Below are 24,056 nucleotides of genomic sequence, written 5' to 3' on the forward strand. Positions count from 1 at the left end.
TCTCCTCCTCCTCCCCCCCTTCCGTCTCCTCCTCCCCCCCTTCCGTCTCCTCCTCCTCCCCCCCTTCCGTCTCCTCCTCCTCCCCCCCTTCCGTCTCCTCCTCCTCCCCCCCTTCCGTCTCCTCCTCCTCCCCCCCTTCCGTCTCCTCCTCCTCCCCCCCCTTCCGTCTCCTCCTCCTCCCCCCCTTCCGTCTCCTCCTCCTCCCCCCCTTCCGTCTCCTCCTCCTCCCCCCCTTCCGTCTCCTCCTCCTCCCCCCCTTCCGTCTCCTCCTCCCCCCCCTTCCGTCTCCTCCTCCCCCCCCCTTCCGTCTCCTCCTCCCCCCCCCTTCCGTCTCCTCCTCCTTACCCCCCCTCTCTCCTCCTCCTTACCCCCCCCTCCCCTCTCCTCCTCCTTACCCCCCCCTCCCCTCTCCTCCTCCTTACCCCCCCCTCCCCTCTCCTCCTCCTTCCCCCCCCTCCCCTCTCCTCCTCCTTACCCCCCCTCCCCTCCCCTCCTCCTTACCCCCCCCTCCCCTCTCCTCCTCCTTACCCCCCCCTCCCCTCTCCTCCTCCTTACCCCCCCCTCCCCTCTCCTCCTCCTTACCCCCCCCTCCCCTCTCCTCCTCCTTACCCCCCCCTCCCCTCTCCTCCTCCTTACCCCCCCCTCCCCTCTCCTCCTCCTTACCCCCCCCTCCCCTCTCCTCCTCCTTACCCCCCCTCCCCTCTCCTCCTCCTTACCCCCCCCCTCCCCTCTCCTCCTCCTTACCCCCCCCCTCCCCTCTCCTCCTCCTTACCCCCCCCCTCCCCTCCCCTGTCCTCCTTCCCTCCCTCCTCCTCGTCGCTCGGACCGCAGCTGATTCGCTGCTGACCTTGCTTCGGGCCTCCGCAGAGTTGGGCCTGAATGAGCTGCATTCACGAGCACCAGAAAGGCTGAGGGCTGTGTCCCTGGGATTTTGTTGGTTTCCGCTCGACCCTTCCCCACAGTAAAACCACTGATGTTGGGAACTCGGTGGCGATGTAGGATTAAGACTAGGGAGGGACATTGTGCTGATTCTAAGGCGGCCGCAGTGAAAGCAGACTGAGTATTACGAGGGGGGTGGAGTACAAAAGCAGGGAGGTCCTGCTGCAACTGTACAGGGTATTGGTGAGGCCGCACCTGGAGTACTGCGTGCAGTTTTGGTCGCCTTACTTAAGGAAGGATATACTGGCTTTGGAGGGGGTACAGAGACGATTCACCAGGCTGATTCCGGAGATGAGGGGGTTACCTTATGATGATAGATTGAGTAGACTGGGTCTTTACTCGTTGGAGTTCAGAAGGATGAGGGGTGATCTTATAGAAACATTTAAAATAATAAAAGGGATAGACAAGAGAGAGGCAGAGAGGTTGTTTCTACTGGTCGGGGAGACTAGAACTAGGGGGCACAGCCTCAAAATACGGGGGAGCCAATTTAAAACCGAGTTGAGAAGGAATTTCTTCTCTGAGGGTTGTGAATCTGTGGAATTCTCTGCCCAAGGAAGCAGTTGAGGCTAGCTCATTGAATGTATTCAAGTCACAGATAGATAGATTTTTAACCAATAAGGGAATTAAGGGTTATGGGGAGCGGGCGGGTAAGTGGAGCTGAGTCCACGGCCAGATCAGCCATGATCTTGTTGAATGGCGGAGCAGGCTCGAGGGGCTAGATGGCCTACACCTGTTCCTAATTCTTATGTTCTTATGTTGTGTTATGTTCTTATTACCTGCTGAGGTAATTCGATGGTGGGCACACACTCCGATTATTGACGTGCGATCTCGCCTACAGCTTCTGGTACCAGCAGAGCTCTGAATCGATCGTTTAATATTTGCATTTCAGTGCTGGGCGAGACACCCTGGACTGAGACGGGAGCACATGTAGATAAATGGTGGCTGATGAGAGATGGACCACCAGACCCGACATGGTACCTTTCCCTCGACACGGCGTACTGATCTGATATCCGGAATCTTTTGCTGCTCCGATCATGGACTCGGGTCCACTTCCCTGCCCGCTCCCCATAACGCCTTAATTCTTTTGCTTTAATATTTTTTTTAAAAAATGCATCCCTTTGAGGGGACGAGGGTCTGTTTTCCATCCCCGACTATTGTTCTCGATGAACTGGCCCCTCACCCAGTACTTTACTGCTCAATTCTGTGCTCTAATTGTATACAGTATTCCCCATCCGATTCCTAATTTTCCAGCGTGGCAAAACGTCTAAGATTATGAGGGGGCGTGACACAGTGGACGCAGAGAGGATGTTTCCACTGATAGGGGAGACTAGAACCAGAGGGCATGATCTTAGAATAAGGGGCCGCCCATTTAAAACTGAGATGAGGAGAAATTTCTTTTGAGGATTGTAAATCTGTGGAATTCGCTGCCTCAGAGAGCTGTGGAAGCCGGGACATTGAATAAATTTAAGATAGAAATAGACAGTTTCTTAACCGATAAGGGAATAACCTGAAGAAGGACATTCTTGCTATTGAGGGAGTGCAGCGAAGGTTCACCAGACTGATTCCCGGGATGGCGGGACTGACCTATCAAGAAAGACTGGATCAACTGGGCTTGTATTCACTGCAGTTCAGAAGAATGAGAGGGGACCTCATAGAAACGTTTAAAATTCTGATGGGTTTAGACAGGTTAGATGCAGGAAGAATGTTCCCGATGTTGGGGAAGTCCAGAACCAGGGGTCACAGTCTAAGGATAAGGGGTAAGCCATTTAGGACCGAGATGAGGAGAAACTTCTTCACCCAGAGAGTGGTGAACCTGTGGAATTCTCTACCACAGAAAGTTGTTGAGGCCAATTTACTAAATATATTCAAAAAGGAGTTAGATGAAGTCTTTACTACTAGGGGGATCAAGGGGTATGGCGAGAAAGCAGGAATGGGGTACTGAAGTTGCATGTTCAGCCATGAACTCATTGAATGGCGGTGCAGGCTAGAAGGGCCGAATGGCCTACTCCTGCACCTATTTTCTATGTCTGTTTTCTATGTAACAAGGGGTTATGGGGAGCGGGCAGGGAAGTGGACCTGAGTCCATGATTGGATCAGCCCTGATCGTATTAAATGGCGGAGCAGGTTCGAGGGGCCGCATGGCCTACTCCTGCTCCTATTATGTTCTTAAAATGAATTGGCTCTTGGAAAAATACGGGTTAATAAATGACATTCAGAAGGGATTTGAGTTTTAATGAAGTAAGCGAGAGGGTTGATGAGGGAAGTGCAGTTGATGTGGCATATATGGACTTTCAAAAGACGTTTGATGAAGTAGCACATAATAGACGTTGGAAAAATTAAAGCCCATGGAATTCAAGTGGCTGTGACTGCTTGGATATGAAATTGGCTAAGGGGCAGGCAGCAGAGAGCAGTGGTGAACGATTGGAGGAAGGTATACAGTGGTGACCCCAGCGGTTGGTATTGGGACCACTGCTCTTTGATATATACTGATGACCTGAACTTGGGTATACAGGGCACAATTTCAAAGTTTGCCGATGACACAAAACTTGGAAATGCAATAAACTGTGGCGGATAGTAACAGACTTCAGTAGTAATTTTCAAAAGAGAGTTGGATAAATACTTGGAACGGAAATATTTGCAGGGCTATGGGGGAAAGGACAGAATAGTGGGACTAATTGGATAGCCTTTTCAAAGAGCTGGCACAGGTGCGATGGGCCGAATGGCCTTCTGTGCTAAAGCATTCTATGATGCCAAGAAATAGGAGCAGGAGTAGGCCATTCGGCCCCTCGAGCCTGCTCCGCCTTTCAATAAGATCATGGCTAATCTTCTACCTCCATTCCACTTGCCTGAACTATCTCCACATCCCTTGATTCCCTTTATGTATGTAACCCTATGTAACCAGTCACACCGCCACTAGAGGGCGTATCTGTTGGAGTCCCAAGGGATCCCAGCATCCCTTGGGGGCACTGTATATAAGCAGGCCTCCCATGCTGTACGAACACTCGAGTTCGAATAAAGAAGCTAAGGTCACACTTGCTCACGTCTACACTACTCAGTTACATTACTTTATTATGAACATAACACCCTTAATATCCAAAAATCTTATCTCTCTCCGTCTTGAATGTACTCAACGACTGAGCATCCACAGCCCTCTGGGGTAGAGAATTCCAAAGATTCACCACCCTCTGAGTGAAGAAATTTCTCCTCATCACAGTCCTAAATGGCCGACCCCTTATCCTGAGACTGTGTGACCCCCTGGTTCCAGACTCCCCAGCCTGGGGGAAACACTCCCTGCATCCTGTCAATTTTTTGTGTTTCAATGAGATCACCTCTCATTCTTGTAAATGCTAGAGAATATAGGCCTGATCTCCTCGATCTCTCATTTATGGAGCGGAAATACAGATAATTTTTTTAAGCAGTGAGTTGTCGTCATCTGGAACGCACTGCCTGAAGGGGCGATGGAAACAAATTCAATAATAAGTTTCAAAAGGGAACTGAATAAATACTTGAAAAGGACCCTTTTTTTTTTTTGCAGGGCTCTGGGGAAAGAATGGGGGAGTGGGACTAATTGGACAGCTCTTTCAAAGAGCCGGCATGGATACAATGGCTTCCTCCTTCTGTGCTGTATTCTTCTACTGGTAGCATAATATTCCGGAGTCACTGTTAAAGTTGTTCCTGTCTGGTAAAGTTGCCAATAATAGATCGAGAGGCAGGTTGGTGAGAAAGAACATGACTAAGTGATGTGACACCGTGGGCAGGTGTAACATCAGGGCAAGTACAATCCTCCTGTACAGAGATCTGAATGTGTGGAGTGTACTGACCACCAACCTCCAGATGGAGAATATAAACCAACTGCTTTATAAATGCAAGTCGTTAACATAAACACCCCAAGCCGCTTCATAGGAAGGTTGTCAGATGAAGTTTGAAGCCAAATGAAGTATTGGGACACGTGACCAAAACCTTGGTCAGAGGGTAGGTTTTAAGGAACGATGTAAAGGAGGAGAGAGAGGTGGAGAGGTTTAGGGAGGAAATTCCAGAGCTTAGGGCCCAGGCAGCTGAAGGCACAGCTGACAGTGGTGGCGTGATTAAAATCGGGGATATGCAAGAGGCCAGAGTTGCAGGAGCACAGAGATCTCGGTGGGGGAGGAGGAGGAGGAGGAGAAGAGAGAGAGAAACGGTATTGTAGGGCTGGAGGAGGCTACAGAGATGGGGAGGGGAGAGATTATGGAGAGATTTGAATACAAGATAGAGAATTTTAAAATCGAGGCATTGCCAGACCGGGAGCCAGTGTATGTCCGCCAGCACAAGGTGAATGAGATGTGGTGCGAGTCAGTATATGGGCAGCAGAGTTTTGAAATTTAAGCAAGGTGGGAGGCAGGCCAGGAGTGCATTGGGCCAGTGGAGTTCGATCATTGGAATAGAGGATAGTTTTTATATCGTCATCATAGGCAGTCCCTCGAAGCGAGGATGACTTGCTTCCACGCCAAAAAGGGATGAGTTCACAGGTGCTTCAATGAAGGACCTAACATTCCGGATCCCGAACTACATCCTGAAGGGTGGAAGATGCCTGTACGTGGATTTTTTTTAAACGTGGTGGTGGTTGCACACCAGCCATCACACGGGCTTGACAGAGCTAGGTCATGGTCCAGTGGCAAGGGTTAACCAAGACGGCTGGAGACCAGCTCTGCTGCACGGACCGGGTGAGCAGTGATAATGGTGTGTTGACCACACACGCCATTATTATTGCCCAGCGAGTTCAGGGGATGGAGCTACTGCGGGAGTTGCAAATCTCTGCAACACGCCGATCAATTTACGCTTCACACAAACGGAATCTCGCTCTTAGTATCCCTGTTACTTTTCGGAACTTGCTGACTTTCCACATTAATTGCCCATTAAACTCGCCGCAGAAAGTTCGTGCTGGAGCTTCACAGTGCAGGTACATTTTTTGACGATGTGATAATTATTCATTCAATGTCAATCAACCTCTTTGGCCCAGAAAAGAAACAATTGAAACTGTTCAATCTCAGTCCTGCATGTAGTAAATTATTTTGAGATTTCAAAAATATTTTTATTTTTTTTAAATTATTTTTCCTGTCTTTTTCTTTCGCTCTCCCTCTCGCGCGCGCACGCTCTCTGATCTGACCATAATTCACCCTCCTGTTGTTCATCTGTTTCTTTCTCGATCCTTAAACCTCAATGGTTGGTCCCATTGTTCACTGAGGGCCAGATGCCCTTTGCCCTCAGCAGCTCGCACTTCCAGCAAGATACGGTGCGGAAAACTTGAAGGGTCCAGAAAAATTACTTTAAAAAAAAAAGTTAGTTGACGGGATGTGTGCATTGCTGGTATAGCTGGCGTTTATTGGCCATCCCTAAATTGCCCGAGAAGGTGGTGGTGAGCCACTACTTTGAACTGCTGCAGTCTGTGATACTTCTTTGTAGCAGTTTGGTCGAACTGAGCGGCTCGTTTGGCCCTTTCAGAGGGCAGTTCAGAGTCAACCACATTGCTGTGGGTCTGGAGTCACATATAGGCCAGACCGGGAAAGGGCGGCAGATTTCCTTCCCTAAAGAACATTAGTGAACCAGGTGGGTTTTTACAACAATCCGGTAGTTTCATGGTCACCATTACTGATACTAGCTTTTTCAAATTCTAGATTTATTGAATGAACTGAATTTAAAATCCCCAGCTGCTGTGGTGGGATTTGAACTCTTAAACCTTCGCCTCTATGGGTGCCGAGATCTGTGTGTTTGCTTTTCAGCAAACGCTCTTCTACAGTCCAGATCATAACCCTGAGTAGCTCTCACTGGCCAAAAACTATTTTGTGTTCTCGTCTCCCAGTCGACACGGGTGTCGAGTTGAGGAATCTCCTTGTCGTGAGCTGTGGAGGAACCTTTCTCCATTTCACCGGGTGCTTTGATATTAAAATCTGTCTCCCAGTGTGAACATGAAGCGAGTGACCTTTAGAGACTGAGGGTGATGCTGGGGATGCGGAAACTATGGCTGAGTAAAGAGTTGAGATACTGGGACCAGTTCCACTGGAGATGGGGATATTTAATAGATTTTAAAGTTAAGATGAGTTTTGATATGATGAATAGGGAAAGATTTATTCTAGTTGGAGAATCAATGATGAGGGATTCCAAAATTTTCATATTTTCAAATCCCTCCATGGTGTCGCCCCTCCCTATCTCTGTAATCCCCTCCAGCCCCACAACCCCCCGAGATGTCTGCGCTCCTCTAATTCTGGCCTCTTGAGCATCCCTGATTATAATCGCTCAACCATCGGTGGCCGAGCCTTCAGTTGTCTGGGCCCCAAGCTCTGGAACTCCCTCCCTAAGCCTCTCTGCCTCTCTAACTCTCTCTCCTCCTATCAGACACTCCTTAAAACCTACCCCTTTGACCCAGCTTTTGGTCACCTGCCCTCATTTCTACTTGTGCAGCTCAGTGTGTAATTTTTAATCTCCTAATACGCCTGTTTTATCTCCTCGTACTCCTGTGAAGCGCCTTGGGACGTTTCACTATGTTAAAGGCGCTATATAAATACAAGTTGCTGTTGTTGGATCTTCAGTTTAAAATTGTCAGAGGTTCGGAGGAATCTCGTTACATACGGAGTTGAAGATTGCCACAGGGAGCCGTTGAGGTAGAAACCTTTTAACAGATATAAATTTGAAGCAGTGGGGCACAGAGCTTATGGTAAGCAATCACTTGGGGTGATGTTTGGCTGCTGTGGTGCCAATGAAACTCCTTGCTTTGCTGTAACTGTTGCACCAGTTGCACAGGAGGTGGTGCTATTTGCTGCAAAATCTGCAGCCAGCAGCCGACTTGGAGCTGGCCACACGACCCTGCTGCTGTCTTTATTATTGGAGACGTTGCATGGTGTCGATGGACAGTAGTTGCCTTTTATTAACAAGCTACCCCATCTTGCATGGTGGGTCTCTATCCCCCCTGATTGAGTTTCTTGGGGTCTTGGCCCTCTGTACCCATCTTCCCACGCCCCTTCCCCTGGTGTGGGAGTAGCCACAGTTGCCCCGTCCCATTGCCCAGCCCCCTCGATTGTTAACTGGCAACACAGGCACACGAGCAAGCTCCACGTGAACCTCCCCCGCACACCGAGCCCAGCAACAACTCGCAGCCTAAATAAATCGCCGTCTGGCCCTCGGCTTGCCAAGTTGCTGAGAATCTGTGATTGCATGTTACAAGTTGGAGTGCTAAAACCCTGGGAGTGTGTCAGGATCAGGGGGGTCCCCAGGGGTGTGTCGGAATTATAGGAGTCATCGGGTGTACATGTCAGAATTGTGGGGGGGTGGGTCCCTGGGGTATGTAAGAGGGGGTGTCCCTGGGGGCTTGTGGGGTTCCCCAATATTTCACGATTGCACTGCCCTGCTGCTTTCTCACTTGTTGAAAACAAGGTTGTAATTTCTCTCGTGTTAAAAATGTTGTTACAAGCTGTTTATTGCAGGAGCTATACTTTGAAATCACTCCTCACCACCCCCCCCCCCCCCGCCCCCGATTTGAGTTTATTGGTGCTGACTGTCTCTCCTCTCTCCCCCTGGACAGGTATTCGAGTGCTGGATGGCCCTCTGACTGACAGCATGGAGGCGATTGCCTTTAACAAGCATTTTCAGATCAATGACATCTACAGCTGCAGGTGGGTGTCCCGCACCGGGTAAATATCAGCGGGGGTGGGGGGAGGGGGGGGGGGAAGCTGGAATATACTGGGGAGGGAGTGGGCTGTAATATACCTGCGCAAGAATGGAGGGTGTACTTTGCTCGGAGCACCCCCTGTGCTCGCTGACCGACATTGGCTCCCGGTTAAGCAAAGCCTCGATTTCAAAATTCTCATCCGTGTTTACAAATCCCTCCATGGCCTCGCCCCTCCCTATCTCTCTCATCGCCACCAGCCCCACAACCCCCCGAGATGTCTGCGCTCCTCTAATTTTGCCCTCTTGAGCATCCCTGATTATAATCGCTCCACCATTGGTGGCCGTGCCTTCAGTTGCCTGGGCCCCAAACTCTGGAACGCCTTCCCTAAACCTCTCCGCCTCTCTTTCCTCCTTCAAGACGCTCCTTAAAAACCTACCTCTTTGACCAAGCTTTTGGTCACCTGCGCTAATACCTCCTTATGCGGCTCGGTGTCGAATTGTTTATCTCGTAACGCTCCTGTGAAGCACCTTGGGATGTTGCACTACGTTAAAGGCGCTATATGAATGCAGGTTGTTGTTGTAGCTGGTTACTTTAAGAATACACGCAGGGTCTTGGTGAGTGTTTACAGTTGATGTCTCGGCTCACGAAAGGACCACAAGGAAGAAGACAAAATGATCGGGTGTCTGCACGCTTGCAACTAATAGTTGCTTAAATTGCTGTGAGGCAACATAGCTTTACATTCGTAAGCAAATTACCTTCAGTGTCCTTGTTAAGCAACCGACCCATAAAATTCCAGTTGACTTGTGAAAACAAGTCTATTAATCCAAGTGTCGCTATGGTGATCTTGCAGTTTAAACAGAGTTCATTGTGTTTTTTTTTTAAATATGGGGCGCTAGAAAGTTCTGGGATGATGTCATTAATGGATTCTGGCACAGCGCATGCAGTGTCCACGGAGTGCACTGAACTCTGGATCCACTCCGAGGGGCACCTGTGTTAAGCAGATCCCTGACTGACCGTGTTGGGCATGTGAGCGGAGCTTGACTAGGTTTAGATTTTATCCCTTTCCTTTACCAGTAACCCTCCAATAAGATAAGCTGCAACTGCATTTGTCTCTAAGTGGGTTATATATTCTGAAAGACAATTTGTTTACTTGTTGGCTAATCATGCCCATGACTGATTGATCACCAATTGTGTCGAATGTACAGCACAGAAACACAGAACTGATCCGTGCCAGTGTTTATGCTCCACACGAGCCTTCTTCCACCACCTTCATCTCATTCTCTCTTCCATTACCTTCTATTCCTTTCTCCCTCGATGTGTATCTAGCCTCCCCTTAAATGCACCGATGTTATTCGCCTCCCTGTGGTAGTGATTGTCACATTCTCACACTTTCTGGGTAAAGAAGTTTCTTCTGAATTCCCGATTGGATTTATTAGCGACTATCTCATTTACGTTCTTTAGTTTTGCCCCCTGCTCCCCCACAAATGGAAACATCTTCTCTATTTCTACTCCATCAAACCCTTTCATAATCTTAAAGATCTCTAAAGGTCATCCCTCGGCCGAGAGAAAAGAACTCCAGCTTACATACGAACAATGACGGACAGGTAAAGACTCTCTGGTCCATTGAGCCTGTCCCCCACACACACTCGCGATACCGTATATATCACAACATACACACTCCACCCCACCTGAGACCATGTGATCTCCCGGGAGAGGCAAAAAAACGCGGGCGGATTTGGGGAGGAGGAAAAAAATGTGCGAAATTCCTCCTCCGACCCATCTAGGTGATCAAAACAAGTCCAGGAGATCACTTCGGCCATTAAATTCCCTGCATTACCTACATTCTGTAAGAGGTGATCTCCATCCCAGCCAGAAACGCATCCAGCTTTCACTTGAAGACATTCAGCAAGTCTGCATCCACCACATGAAATGACAGCTTGTTCCAGAGGTCTACTATTCTCTGGGAAAAGAACCACCTCCTGACATCTAACCTAGATCTAGCCTGATACAACTTGACCTCTGGTCCTTCCTAAGCACTTCTTCAATCTTTCCTGATGGTTATATTCCCTCAGACCTGGCATCGGCCTTATAATTCTTTTCTCACCTTCATCAGTGCCTCTGTATACTTAAAAAAAAATATGGAGATGTTCAGAAATATCTCTGGATGTCCCTCGATGACTTGGTTGACAAGTGTAGTGTCTGGTGTGAAATTGTGCCATGTGGACGTGGTCGGTAATATTGGAGAGATTGGCGAGGGGGAGATGGGATGTAAGAGCAGTGAGCTGAAGACAAAGGGAAAAGGGAAAAGATTTTTTGAGCAACTATTTCTTATTGAGGCACCCCTCGCCTCGTTAAGCTTTGCCTCAGATGTGATGAAGGGATTTTAAGCCCGAGCAAAATGGCGAACTGCTGGCCTCGAGTGTTTGAATGTGGTGTTTGGTGTGAGGTGAATGTTCCTCACACTCTGTCACTAAGGTGTTGCCAGCCGGTCAGAGTTCGATGTGACCTCCCTTTCCCGTTGTGGGCACCCACCAACCAATCGTGAAGATTCTTGGTGTCTGTGCTGTTGCAATGGTAACCAGTTGCAGCCCCATCAATCGTTGGGAGGACGAATAAGAGTTTCTGGTTCATTCGGACGGTGTCCAATGGAATAGAAACATAGAAAATATGTGCAGGAGCAGGCCATTCGGCCCTTCGAGCCTGCACCATCATTCACTATGACCATGCACCTCAGTACCCCACTCCTGCTTTCTCTCCATACCCCTTGATCCCTTTAGCCATAAGGGCCACATCTAACTCCCTTTTGAATATATATAACGAACTGGCGTCAACAACTTTGTGGTAGAGAATTCCACAGGTTCACTATTCTGAGTTAAGAAGTTTCTCCTCATCTCAGTCCAAAATGGCTTACCCCTTATCCTTAGACTGTGACCCCTGGTTCTGGACTTCCCCAAGATTGGGAACATTCTTCCTGCATCTAACCTGTCCAATCCCATCAGAATTTTCTATGTTTCTATGAGATCCCCTCTCATTCTTCTAAATTCCAGTGAATATAAGCCTAGTCGATCCAGTCTCTCATATGTCAGTCCTTCCATCCCTGTAATCAGTCTGGTGAACCTTCGCTGCACTCCCTCAATAGCAAGAACGTCTTTCCTCCAATTAGGACAACTGCAGTAAAACCTTGCTCCTATATTCAAATCCCCGAGCTATGAAGGCCAACCTGGGAAAGGGAAATCATGCTTGACAAATCTTCTAGAATTTTTTGAGGATGTAACTAGTAGAGTGGACAAGGGAGAACCAGTGGATATGGTGTATTTGACTTTCAAAAGGCTTTTGACAAGGTCCCACATAAGAGATTAGTGAGCAAAATTAAAGCACATGGTATTGGGGGTAATGTCTCAAATGTGTGCACCATGGGTGGCTCTACCGCACAGAAGGGCGGGAAAAAGAGTGGGAGAGCTATAGTGATAGGGGAATAGATAGGAGTTTCTGCGGCTGCTACCGAGACTCCAGGATGGTATGTTGCCTCCCTGGTGCAAGGGTCAAGGATGTCTCGGAGCGACTGCAGGGCATTCTGGAGAGGGAGGGTGAACAGCCAGTTGTCGTGGTACATGTAGGTACCAACGATATAGGTAAGAAGCGGGAAGAGGTCCTACAAGCTAAATTTAGGGAGCTAGGAGTTAAATTTAAAAAGTAGGACCTCAAAGGTAGTAATCTCTGGATTGCTACCAGTGCCACGTGCTAATCAGAGTAGAGGGAGCAGGATAGTGAGAATAAATACGTGGCTTGAGCAGTGGTGCAAGAGGGAGGGATTCAATTTCCTGGGACATTGGAACCAGTTCTGGGGGAAGTGGGACCTGTACAAAAGGGACGGTCTGCACTTGGGCAGGACTGGAACTGATGTCCTGGGGGTAACGTTTGCTAATACAGTTCGGGAGTGTTTAAACTAATATGGCAGGGGGATGGGAACCTATGCAGCGAGACAGGGTGAAGTAATATGGAGTCCGAAACAGATGGTAGAAAGGTAAAAGCAACAGTGGAAGGCCAAGTAAACAAAGGCAAGAAACAAAAAGGGCCACACTACATAATTCTAAAAGGACAAAGTGTGTTTAAAAAAACAAGCCTGAAGGCTCTGTGTCCTAATGCAAGGACTATCTGTAATAAGGTGGATGAATTAACTCTGCAAATTGATGTTAACAAATATGATGTGATTGGGATTGCAGAGAAGTGGCTCCAGGATGATCAGGGCTGGGAACTCAACATCCAAGGATATTCAACATTCAGGAAGAATAGAATAAAAGGAAAAGGAGGTGGGGTAGCATTGTTGGTTAAAGAGGAGATTAATGCAATAGTTCGGAAGGACATTAGCTTGGATGATGTGGAATCTATATGGGTAGAGCTGCAGAACACCAAAGGGCAAAAAACGTTAGTGGGAGTTGTGTACAGACCTCCAAACAGTAATAGGGATGTTGGGGAGGGCATCAAACAGGAAATTAGGAATGCATGCAATAAAGGTGCAGCAGTTATCATGGGTGACTTTAATATGCATATAGATTAGGCCAACCAAACTGGAAACAATACGGTGGAGGAGGATTTCCTGGAGTGCATAAGGGATGGTTTTCTAGACCAATATGTCGAGGAACCAACTAGGGGGGAGGCCATCTTAGACTGGGTGTTGTGTAATGAGAGAGGATTAATTAGCAATCTCGTTGTGCGAGGCCCCTTGGGGAAGAGTGACCATAATATGGTGGAATTCTGCATTAGGATGGAGAATGAAACAGTTAATTCAGAGACCAAGGTCCAGAACTTAAAGAAGGGTAACTTTGAAGATATGAGGCGTGAATTTGCTAGGATAGATTGGCGAATGATACTTAAGGGGTTGACAGTGGATGGGCAATGGCAGACATTTAGAGACCGCATGGATGAACTACAACAATTGTACATCCCTGTCTGGCGTAAAAAAAGAAAAGGGAAGGTGGCTCAACCATGGCTATCAAGGGAAATCAGGGATAGTATTAAAGCCAAGGAAGTGGCATACAAATTGGCCAGAAATAGCAGCGAACCCGGGGACTGGGAGAAATTTAGAACTCAGCAGAAGAGGGCAAAGAGTTTGATTAGGGCAGGGAAAATAGAGTACGAGAGGAAGCTTGCAGGGAACATTAAGACGGATTGCAAAAGCTTCTATAGATATGTAAAGAGAAAAAGGTTAGTAAAGACAAACATAGGTCCCCTGCAGTCAGAATCAGGGGCAGTCATAACTGGGAACAAAAATGGCGGACCAATTGATCAAGTACTTTGGTTCGGTATTCACTAAGGAGGACACAAACAACCTTTCGGATATAAAAGGGGTCAGAGGGTCTAGTAAGAAGGAGGAACTGAGGGAAATCCTTATTAGTCAGGAAATTGTGTTGGGGAAATTGATGGGATTGAAGGCCGATAAATCCCCAGGGCATGATGGACTACATCCCAGAGTACTTAAGGAGGTGGCCTTGGAAATAGCGGATGCATTGACAGTCATTTTCCAACATTCCATTGACTCTGGATCTGTTCCTATGGAGTGGAGGGTAGCCAATGTAACCCCACTTTTTAAAAAAGGAGGGAGAGAAAACAGGGAATTATAGCCTGATATCGGTCGTGGGTAAAATGATGGAATCAATTATTAAGGATGTCATAGCAGTGCATTTGGAAAGAGAGGACATGATAGGTCCAAGTCAGCATGGATTTGTGAAAGGGAAATCACGCTTGATAAATCTTCTGGAATTTTTTGAGGATGTTTCCAGTAGAGTGGCCAAGGGAGAACCAGTTGATGTGGTATATTTGGACTTTCAGAAGGCTTTCGACAAGGTCCCACACAAGAGATTAATGTGCAAAGTTAAAGCACATGGGATTGGGGGTAGTGTGCTGACATGGATTGAGAACTGATTAGCAGACAGGAAGCAAAGAGTAGGAGTAAATGGGTACTTTTCAGAATGGCAGGCAGTGACTAGTGGGGTACCGCAAGATTCTGTGCTGGGGCCCCAGCTGTTTACATTGTACATTAATGATTTAGACGAGGGGATTAAATGTAGTATCTCCAAATTTGTGGATGACACTAAGTTGGGTGGCAGTGTGAGCTATGAGGAGGATGCTATGAGGCTGCAGAGTGACTTGGATAGGTTAGGTGAGTGGGCAAATGCATGGCAGATGAAGTATAATGTGGATAAATGAGAGGTTATCCACTTTGGTGGTAAAAACAGAGAGACAGACTATTACCTGAATGGTGACACATTAGGAAAAGGGGAGGTGCAACGAGTCCTGGGTGTCATGGTACATCAGTCATTGAAGGTTGGCATGCAGGTACAACAGGCGGTTAAGAAAGCAAATGGCATGTTGGCCTTCATAGCGAGGGGATTTGAGTACAGGGGCAGAGAGGTCTTACTGCAGTTGTACGGGGCCTTGGTGAGGCCACACCTTGAATATTGTGTTCAGTTTTGGTCTCCTAACCTGAGGAAGGACATGCTTGCTATTGAGGGAGTGCAGCGAAGGTTCACCAGACTAATTCCTGGGATGGCAGGACTGAACTATGAAGAAAGACTGGATCGACCAGGCTTATATTCACTGGAATTTAGAAGAATGAGAGGGGATCTCATAGAAACATATAAAATTCTGATGGGATTGGACAGTTTAGATGCAGGAAGAATGGTCCCGATGTTGGGGAAGTCCAGAACCAGGGGTCACCGTCTAAGGATAAGGGGTAAGCCATTTAGGACCGAGATGAGGAGAAACTTCTTCATCCAGAGAATTGTAAACCTGTGGAATTCTCTACCACAAAGTAGTTGAGGCCAGTTCATTAGATATATTCAAAAAGGAGTTAGATGTGGCCCTTACGGCTAAAGGTATCAAGGGGTATGGAGAGAAAGCAGGAATGGGGTATTGAAGTTGCATGATCAGCCTTGATATTGAATCGTGGTGCAGGCTCGAAGGGCCGAATGGCCGCCTCCTGTACCTATTTTCTATGTTTCTGCATAAAGAAGCTGCCACCCCCTCCCCCTCCCCACCCCCCGTCAAATCCCCTTTAAACCTTCCACCAACCACCTTAAAACCATGCCCCCCCCACCAATGGAAATTCATGGTCGGCACTAATCAGCTCACCGGGTCGGGAAGCTCGGACTCCTGTGGACTTCACACTGAAATGGCAAATCTTTTTATTCTGCTCCGTGCCAAGTCTAATTACCGTCTGTAAATGAACAAAGCTGTAGTGTTGTGGCTCTCGCCAGTGTAATTCAATAGTGAAATGTCATGCCAGCCTTGCGATGAATATTATCTACATGGGCGTTCCATTCTAAAGCATTTCACTGGAGCTTGTCGCAATCCATCTTCAGTCTGGAGATGAGCCACTCGCTCTTTACAATTAATCCTGTGACAACTTGATTTTGCAATCTGCCTGGCCTTTGACCAAAGGAGAGGGCTCTGGAAAAATGTTATTCGACTCCATCATTCTCGTGTTCTCTGCACTGACCTGTGATGGATTTTCATTTCAATGATATAAACTAAAGGGTACAATCCTAAAGGGGGTGCATGAACAGAGACCTGGGGGTATATGTACACAAATCGTTGAAGGGGGCAGGGCAGGTTGAGAAAGTGGTTAAAGCTTACGGGATCCTGGGCTTCATGAATAGAGATGCAGAGTACAAAAGCGTGGATATTATGATGAACATGTATAAAACACTTGTTCGGCCTCAACTGGAGTATTGTGTCCAATTCTGGGCACCACACTTTAGGAAGGATGTGAGGCCTTTGAGAGGGTGCAGAAAAGATTTTTGAGAATGGTTCCAGGGATGGGGGACTTCAGTTACATGGATAGACTAGAGAAGCTGGGGTTGTTCCCTTCGAGCAGGGAAGGCTGAGAGGAGATTTGTTAGTGGTGTTTGAAATTATGAGGGGTCTGGACAGAGTAGAGAGAGAGAGAAACAGTTCCCATTGGCAGAAGGGTTGAGAACCAGCGGACGCAGATTTAAGATTATTGTGTTCCTAACACAGATGAGGCTGCACACAGGGAGGTTAAAGTAACAGTGACCTCAGTCTTTAATAAGACACTCCAGAGTGAGGAAACAGGCCTTGGGGGGCCGGCTTATATACAGTGCTCCCAAGGGATGCTGGAATCCCTTGGGACTTTAGGGGATGAGCTCCCTGGTGGCGGAACATGGGAGTGCATGCTTTACAGATACACAACAAAGATGATTGGCAAAAGAACCAAAGGCGATGAGTGGCTAGGATCTGGAATGCACTGCTTGAAAGGATGATGGAGGCAGATTCAACCATGGCTTTCAAGAGGGAATTGGATAAGTACCTGGAAGAAAAACATTTTCAGAGCTACGGGGAAAGGGTATATTCAGAAGGCCTGTGCTGAGCATGTCGAGAAATTTGAGTTTGAATAAATTTAGAGAGTCAGATTTTCAAGAGAAGTTCCATTTAGTGTTTTACTCAAATGTTTAATATTGGAAAGGGAAGAGAGAGCCTCCTCTCCATCTGCATCGCATCCACTATTGTTGGATCTCTTAGCTGCCAGTTTCTGTTCTCTTATTTAAAAAAAAAAAATTTTTTTTAAACTTTTTCCATAACTTTTCTCCCAGATCCTATTCCCAGAAAGTCAATTTCCTCATGTTTTGAAAGGATCCATTAGGGAAATTCTCATCCCCGCCACCACCCGATACCAATTGGCAGGAAAGTTGGAAGGGGACAGATTTCTTGGCAGATCCAATGGTTTAATTCCCGGTGTTCCCGCCCATCTGCTGATCTTGTCCTCGTGTCATCAGCGCGTGCTGTCAGAACGTGGGCTCGCTGATCCAAAGGCCCCAACCCCCTCTGTGAGCAGTTACTTTACTTTGGTCATTCTGTCATGCCTCTCCTGTTTGTTGTTTTCCCGCAGCTGGGGTCCTGACGACGATGGGAAGACCGTGGATGGCCCTCACCCACTTGGGAAGGTAAGAGCTCTTGAGGCCGGTTTGGGCAGGCGGGTGAGTGAATGGGCGCACGTGTCTTGGCCAGAAGTCCTGGCAAATCTGGATTTGGTCAACTTGAAAAAGTTGGGGAAGCCGTGCTTCTGCTGTTGATGGGGTTACCAACTCTGACTCAACCTCCCTGAAGGTTTCATCACATGGCCTTGCGTTTCCAACTGCCCTGTCCCGTCAAACATCCTTTGTTCCCTTACATCGCTCATATTTTTTATAACTAATAAATAAAAGCGTTCAACGGAAATGATTTTTCTCTTGGGCTCGCTGTCAGCAATGTCTCGGAGATTTAGTCTTCAATTCCTGGAGATTCCAGGGAAATCCTGGAGTGTTGACAACTGATGTTCCCTGTAAGGTGCACCGCCTCACACTGCTCCGAGGAACCCGCGCAGATGGCTTGTCGGCATTTCAATATAAAGTCAGCTGTAGTTCAGTGAGTAGCACGCTTACCTTTGAGCCAGAAGGTTGTGGGTTTAAGTCCCACTTCAGGGGAGTGCTGCACTGCCGGAGCTGCAATCTTTTAGATAAGTCAGTAAACCGAGGCCCCATCTGCCCTGTCAGGTGGACGTAAAAGATCCCATAGCAGTATTTTGAAGAAGAGCAGAGGAGTTATCCCCGGTGTCCTGGCCAATATTTATCCCTCAATCAACATAACAAAAACAGATTAGCTGGTCATTATCACATTGCTGTTTGTGGGAGCTTGTTGTGTGCAAATTGGCTGCCGTGTTTCCCACATTACAACAGTGACTACACTTCAAAAAGTATTTCACTAACTGTAAAGCGCTTTGAGACGTCCGGTGATCGTGAAAGGAGCTATATAAATACAAGTCGTTTTTTTTTTTAAACTGCGCATGTGTGGTATTTTAAATGGCCCGCACAGCCCCTTAAAGGGGCCAAAAAAAAATGACAGGGAACATAGTTGCCAACCTAACTTTGTTGAGGAGACGCAGACTCAAAAAGATGGTCACAGGGCTCTCCTGCTGCAGCCTTGGCCTGTGACGCGTATGGATGTGATATCTCAGGAGGTGGGTGGGGGACCTGACCCATCCACCTCCATGGCACGAACCTGGTATTGCGGTACTTCCAGGAACGGTGCAGTGGCTCTAGGCCTTTTGGCTAAGAGCATTGGCGCAGAGTGATCCTTGACGTGTGCAAGTTGACCTCTGGCGTTTGTGATTTGACAAAGAATTGGAACGATTGGCTACGAATTTAAAAAAAAAACATTTCAGCTTGCTGAGCCAAGGCTCTTGAGTGAGCGGTGAACGGTAAGTGAACATTGTTAGTCGCGCCTGTCAGTGCCAAGTGCAGACCTTGATTATATTTTTATTAACTAAGAGTTGATTGTTTGTGTTCTTATGGACACAATGAGATAAGGACCTTGAGCAAATCCAGCTTGCCCCATTTGTGCTGAGCCAATCGAGCTGGTCTTTCCTCCTGTCTTGGTACCAAGCCAACAGCCTTCTGGAGCCCATCCAGTTTCTATTAATTTTTATTAGAGAGGGCGAAATCTGAATGTGTGGAAAAGGGTGGTAACATAGTGGTAATGTTACTGGACCAGTAATTCTTGATCAAGTGCAACATCCCCACTGACACCTGGGAGTCCCTGGCCAAAGACCACCCAAAGTGGAGGAAGACCATCCGGGAGGGTGCTGAGCACCTTGAGTCTCGCCGATGAGAGCATGCAGAAACCAAGCGCAGGCAGTGGAAGGAACGTGCGGCAAACCAGACTCCCCACCCACCCTTTCCTTCAACTACTGTCTGCCCCACCTGTGACAGAGACTGTAATTCCCATATTGGACTGTACAGTTACTTGAGAACTCACTTTTGGAGTGGAAGCAAGTCTTCCTCGATTTCGAGGGACTGTCTATGATGAATCCAGCGGCCCAGACTAATATTCCGGAAACAAGAGTTCAAATACCACCATGGCAGCTAGGGAATTTAAATTCAAATAAATAGATAAAAAGCTAGTATCTGCAACGGAGACCATCAAACTACCGGGATGTCGTACAAAACCATCTGGTTCACCAATGTCCTTTTTTACGGAAGGAAATCTGCTGTCCTGACCCAGTCTGGTCTACGTGTGGCTCCAGACCCACAGTAATGTAGTTGACCTTTAACTGCCCCTCTGAAATGTCCCAGCGAGCCTCTCAAGTGAAATTAGGGATGGGCAATAAATGCTGGCCTTGCCAGCGGTGCCCACATCCTGTGAATGAATTTTTTTTTAAAAAGGTGACATGAAACTTGGGTATTCAAAGCCCAAATATTGCAGGCGAACAGGATTGAGGGAGGTGAACAGGATTTCACAGTCGGGAGGTTTTGGGAAAGAATGAGTTGAGAGTAGGATTTTGTTTGTTTGCCTCTCCTGTGGAAGCTCCTTGGGATGTTTCACTGTGTTCAAGCTGCTATATAAATGCAAGTAGTTATTGTTGAGATGGCGCTTTTGCGTCTTGGCATTGCACACTTGGATAATTCGTCGCTGTGTGTCTGTGCTCAACGAGTTGCTAAATTCCTGAAAACGTGTGGATTTGCCCAGCCGGTGTGTGTGTGTGAAGGAGGAGGAAGGCGAGCCCTGTCTGAATTCCTTTATCTACAACCACAGGTGTTTTGTGTTTTGAGAAGAACGGTTTGTTTTCTACACCACATGTCTCCTTTGAACTTGTTGACCAAATCGGCTAGAACACCTCCGCACCTTTAGCCCTCTTTCACTCACTGCCAAACCCACCTGTAAAACTGTAAATGATTAAGGAAACCGCCAGCCTAAGCTGAACAACATTTCCTGATGTTAAAGGGGTAGTGTCACCGGGTTTCTCCGGCAGAAACGGGCAGGTCGCAGCCGCCTGTTGTGATTGGAGCGGGGGAGGGGCGCTCGCCGATCGTCTCAGCAAGTTTGACACAGTGGTCCCTTTTTATATTTCCAAAAGCAAGTCCGCTGCGTGATTTTCTGTAACCGTCTCATCCTGTCTGCCTGTTCTCACCTAACGACCCCCGAGTGACCTGCATGGTGCAGGAAGTGGGCATTTTCGCAGTTTGTCAAAATAAATTCATTCACGGGATGTGGACGTCTTCGGCAAGGCCAGCGTTTTTGCCCATCCCTAATTGCCCTCAACAAGGTGATGGTGAGCTGCCGCCTTGCAATTTCAGAGGGCAGTTAAAAGTCAACCACATTATTGTGGGTCTGGAGTCACATATAGGCCAGACCGGGTAAAGGCGGCAGATTTCCTTAAAGGACATTAGTGAACCAGATGGGTTTTTACCAAATTCTGAATACACAAAAAGGGTTCTTCCCTATATACAGACTATATATAATAAAATATTCACATTATATATGAACTTACAGACTGTTTCCCTGATTAAAATACAAAATTAAATTGCTGGATGGCTTTTACTATGTCCGTGCCTTCTTGGGACACACGAAGGAATGAACTAGACTTTTAGCAACATCATGGAATTAAAAGGTTCTTTCAAAAGCAATTGCAGACAGATTAATTCTGTAAGATTCATCGTTTGTAAGCCAAAGGAAGTGTTGGAATGATCACTTGTAGTTTCGTGCTCACCATTACTGACCGGTAGACTTATTTGAATTTAAATTGCCCAGGTGGGCTTTGAGCTCTTGTCTCGGGATCATTAGTCCAGCCTCGGGATTAGGAATCCCATAACATAACCATGGTGCTACTATGCCCCCAGTTTAGTGCAGTATATGCAGATCTTGATTCTATTCTAAGTTGTGTTGCAGAAGTGTTGGAAACACGGGGGATTCACTCTGTGGCTCACACCCTTGGTTGAAGTTGTGGAATAGGCTCAACTGTTGGTGCAGTGCCTGCCCGTACACACCTCCTGACAACACATCTTGTAGCAATGCATTTGCCTTGGCTTGCATTAATTCATGAAATCACTCCTTAACACCCCTCGTACGTCAAGTGTGCCTTTGCCGTCTGTGACGGCTGGAATTGGTGCAGTTGACAGAAGATTGTAATCGCACCGCAGCGTAAACAGCGCCAGGGAGATCCAGCACGAAACTGGCCCCTCAAAAGTTTAAGAACGGCAATTTGGAACAGATGAGATCATAGTGGAGGGGGTGGGACCGAGCAGGCAGTCACACTGGGGCAGGGTGTCGGGGGCTCCTACTAACTTATTTCCAGCTACATTGTGCATTAACCCAGCCTGCCAATTGTAGATGACTCCCATCTGTTTTTATATGGGGTACGATAGCATAGTGGCTTTGTTTCTAGTAATCCAGAGGCCTGGACTGATGATCCTGAGACCCCGAGTTCAAATCCCACCATGGCAGCTGGGGAATTTAAATTCAGTTAATTAAATAAATCTGGAATAAAAAGCTAGTGTCAGTAATGGTGATCATGGGACTACCGGATTGTCGTCATAACCCACCTGGTTCACTAATGTCCTTCAGGGAAGGAAGGCCTATATGTGACTCCAGACCCACAGCAATGTGGTTGATTCTTAACTGCCCTCTGAAATGACCCAGCGAGACACTCGGTTGTATTGCAGCAGTTCAAGCAGGTGGCTCACCACCACCTCGAGGGCAAATAGGAATGGGCAATAAGTGCCAGCCTTGCCAGCGACTCCCACATCCTGTGAATGAATTTTTAAAAATTGTAATGAAAAGAGGGAAACTTTTGATTTTTCCGTTGTATTTATTTTAATTTAACATTTTTGCTGCTTTCTCCCATCAACCTCTTTCTCCCCGCCCCCTCTGTATAGAATCCTGTTTTTTTTTTTTAACATCTATCATTTCTTCTGGGCAAAACCGTGGCAGATGGAGTTCAGCGCAGGGAAGTGTGAGATCATCCACTTTGAAAAAAGACTTGCATTTATATAGCGCCTTTCACAGCCACTGGATGTCCCAAAGCACTTTACAGTCAATGAAGTGCTTTTTTGAAGTGTAGGCACTGTTCTAATGTGGCAGCTAATTGGCGCACAACAAGCTCCCAAACAGCAATATGATGATGACCAAATAATCTGGGTTTTTTTTGGGTGATGTTTATTGAGGGATAAATATTAACCAGGATGCCGGTGATGACTCCTGCTCTTCGGAATAGTGCCATGGGATCTTTTACGTCCACGTGAGAGGGCAGACGGGTTTAACATCTCATCTGAAAGACGGCACCTCCACCAGTGCAGCACTCCCTCAGCAGTGCACTGGAGTGTCAGCCTAGATTTTTATGCTCAAGGCTGTGAAGTGGGACTTGAACCCACAACCATCTGACCTGAGTCAAGGGTGCTACCCACTGAGCCACAGCTGAGACTTTGGATCCAAGAATGACAAAATTGGAATATTTTCTTCAAGTTGAGAGACTAGGAGCTGTGGAGGAGCAAAGGGATGTGCGGGTGTTAACTCAGTAAAAGCTAGTGCGCAGGTACAAACGAAATCATCAAAAAGACTAGTGGAATGTTGGCCTTTACCCGAGGGGCTGGAATACAAAAGGCATTCTTCAATTACAAAGAGCCTTGGTTTGATCCCACCAGGAGTACTCCCTTCAGTTTTGGGCACTGTGCCTCAGGGATTCATGCACAAGGACCCCCAGGTCCCTCTGCACCACAGCATGTTGTAATTTCTCCCCATTCAAATAATATTCCCTTTTACTGTTTTTTTTTTTTCCCAAGGTGGATGACCTCACACTTTCCGACATTGTATTCCATCTGCCAAACCTTAGCCCATTCGCTTAACCTATCCAAATCTCCTTGCAGCTTCTGAGTCCTCTACACAACCCGCTTTCCCACTAATCTTTGTGTCATCTGCAAATTTTGTTGCACTACACTCTGTCCCCTCCTCTCGGTCATCTATGTATATTGTAAACAGTTGTGGTCCCAGCACTGACCCCTGTGGCACACCACTAACCACCGATTTCCAACCCGAAAAGGACCCATTTATCCCAACTCTCTGCTTTCTGTTCGCCAGCCAATTCTCTATCCATACTAATACATTTCCTCTGACCCCGCGTACCTTTATCTTCTGCAGTAACCTTTTGTGTGGCACCTTATCGAATGCCTTTTGAAATCTAAATACACCACATCCATCGGTACACCTCTATCCACCATGCTCGTTATATCCTCAAAGAATTCCAATATGATGGTGTTGTGTGCAATGATCCGCAGTACTTTCCCTCTCTGCGGAATAGCAGGTCCTGGGTTTGATCCCGAGTTGGTGCTGGGTCAGGGTGATCGTCGGGGTGATCCATGGGGACTCTTCAACCTTTGATGGGGAGGGTCTGGTGGTCAGCACCTCTCGCACTCTCTTTTTCTCTCGCGTGCTCTCCTCGCGCGCTGAGCCGTGGACAGCGCACTCTCCTCTGAGTCAGAAGGTTGTGGGTTCCGGTCTCACTCCAGGGACTTGAGCACAAAAAATCTAGGCTGACACTCCCAGTGCAGTGCTGAGGGAGTGCTGCACTGTCTGAGGTGCCGTCTTTCAGAAGATTGTGGGTTCAAGCCCCACTCCCGAGACGTGAGCACGTCATAAAAAAAATCTAAAT

General features: G+C 47.4%; 1 protein-coding gene across 1 annotated transcript in view; it reads left to right on the forward strand.

The window, feature by feature from the left end:
- Positions 1 to 24,056, forward strand: part of LOC139275662 (proprotein convertase subtilisin/kexin type 7-like) — a 233,456-nt gene that overhangs the window by 55,764 nt on the left and 153,636 nt on the right. Inside the window, exons 5-6 of the mRNA XM_070892830.1 lie at positions 8,492 to 8,582; positions 17,487 to 17,541. Coding sequence (XP_070748931.1) covers positions 8,492 to 8,582; positions 17,487 to 17,541 — 146 coding nt within the window. The remainder of the gene's footprint in view (positions 1 to 8,491; positions 8,583 to 17,486; positions 17,542 to 24,056) is intronic.

Source organism: Pristiophorus japonicus, chromosome 11 (assembly GCF_044704955.1).
Source record: "Pristiophorus japonicus isolate sPriJap1 chromosome 11, sPriJap1.hap1, whole genome shotgun sequence".
Lineage (NCBI taxonomy): Eukaryota > Metazoa > Chordata > Chondrichthyes > Pristiophoridae > Pristiophorus > Pristiophorus japonicus.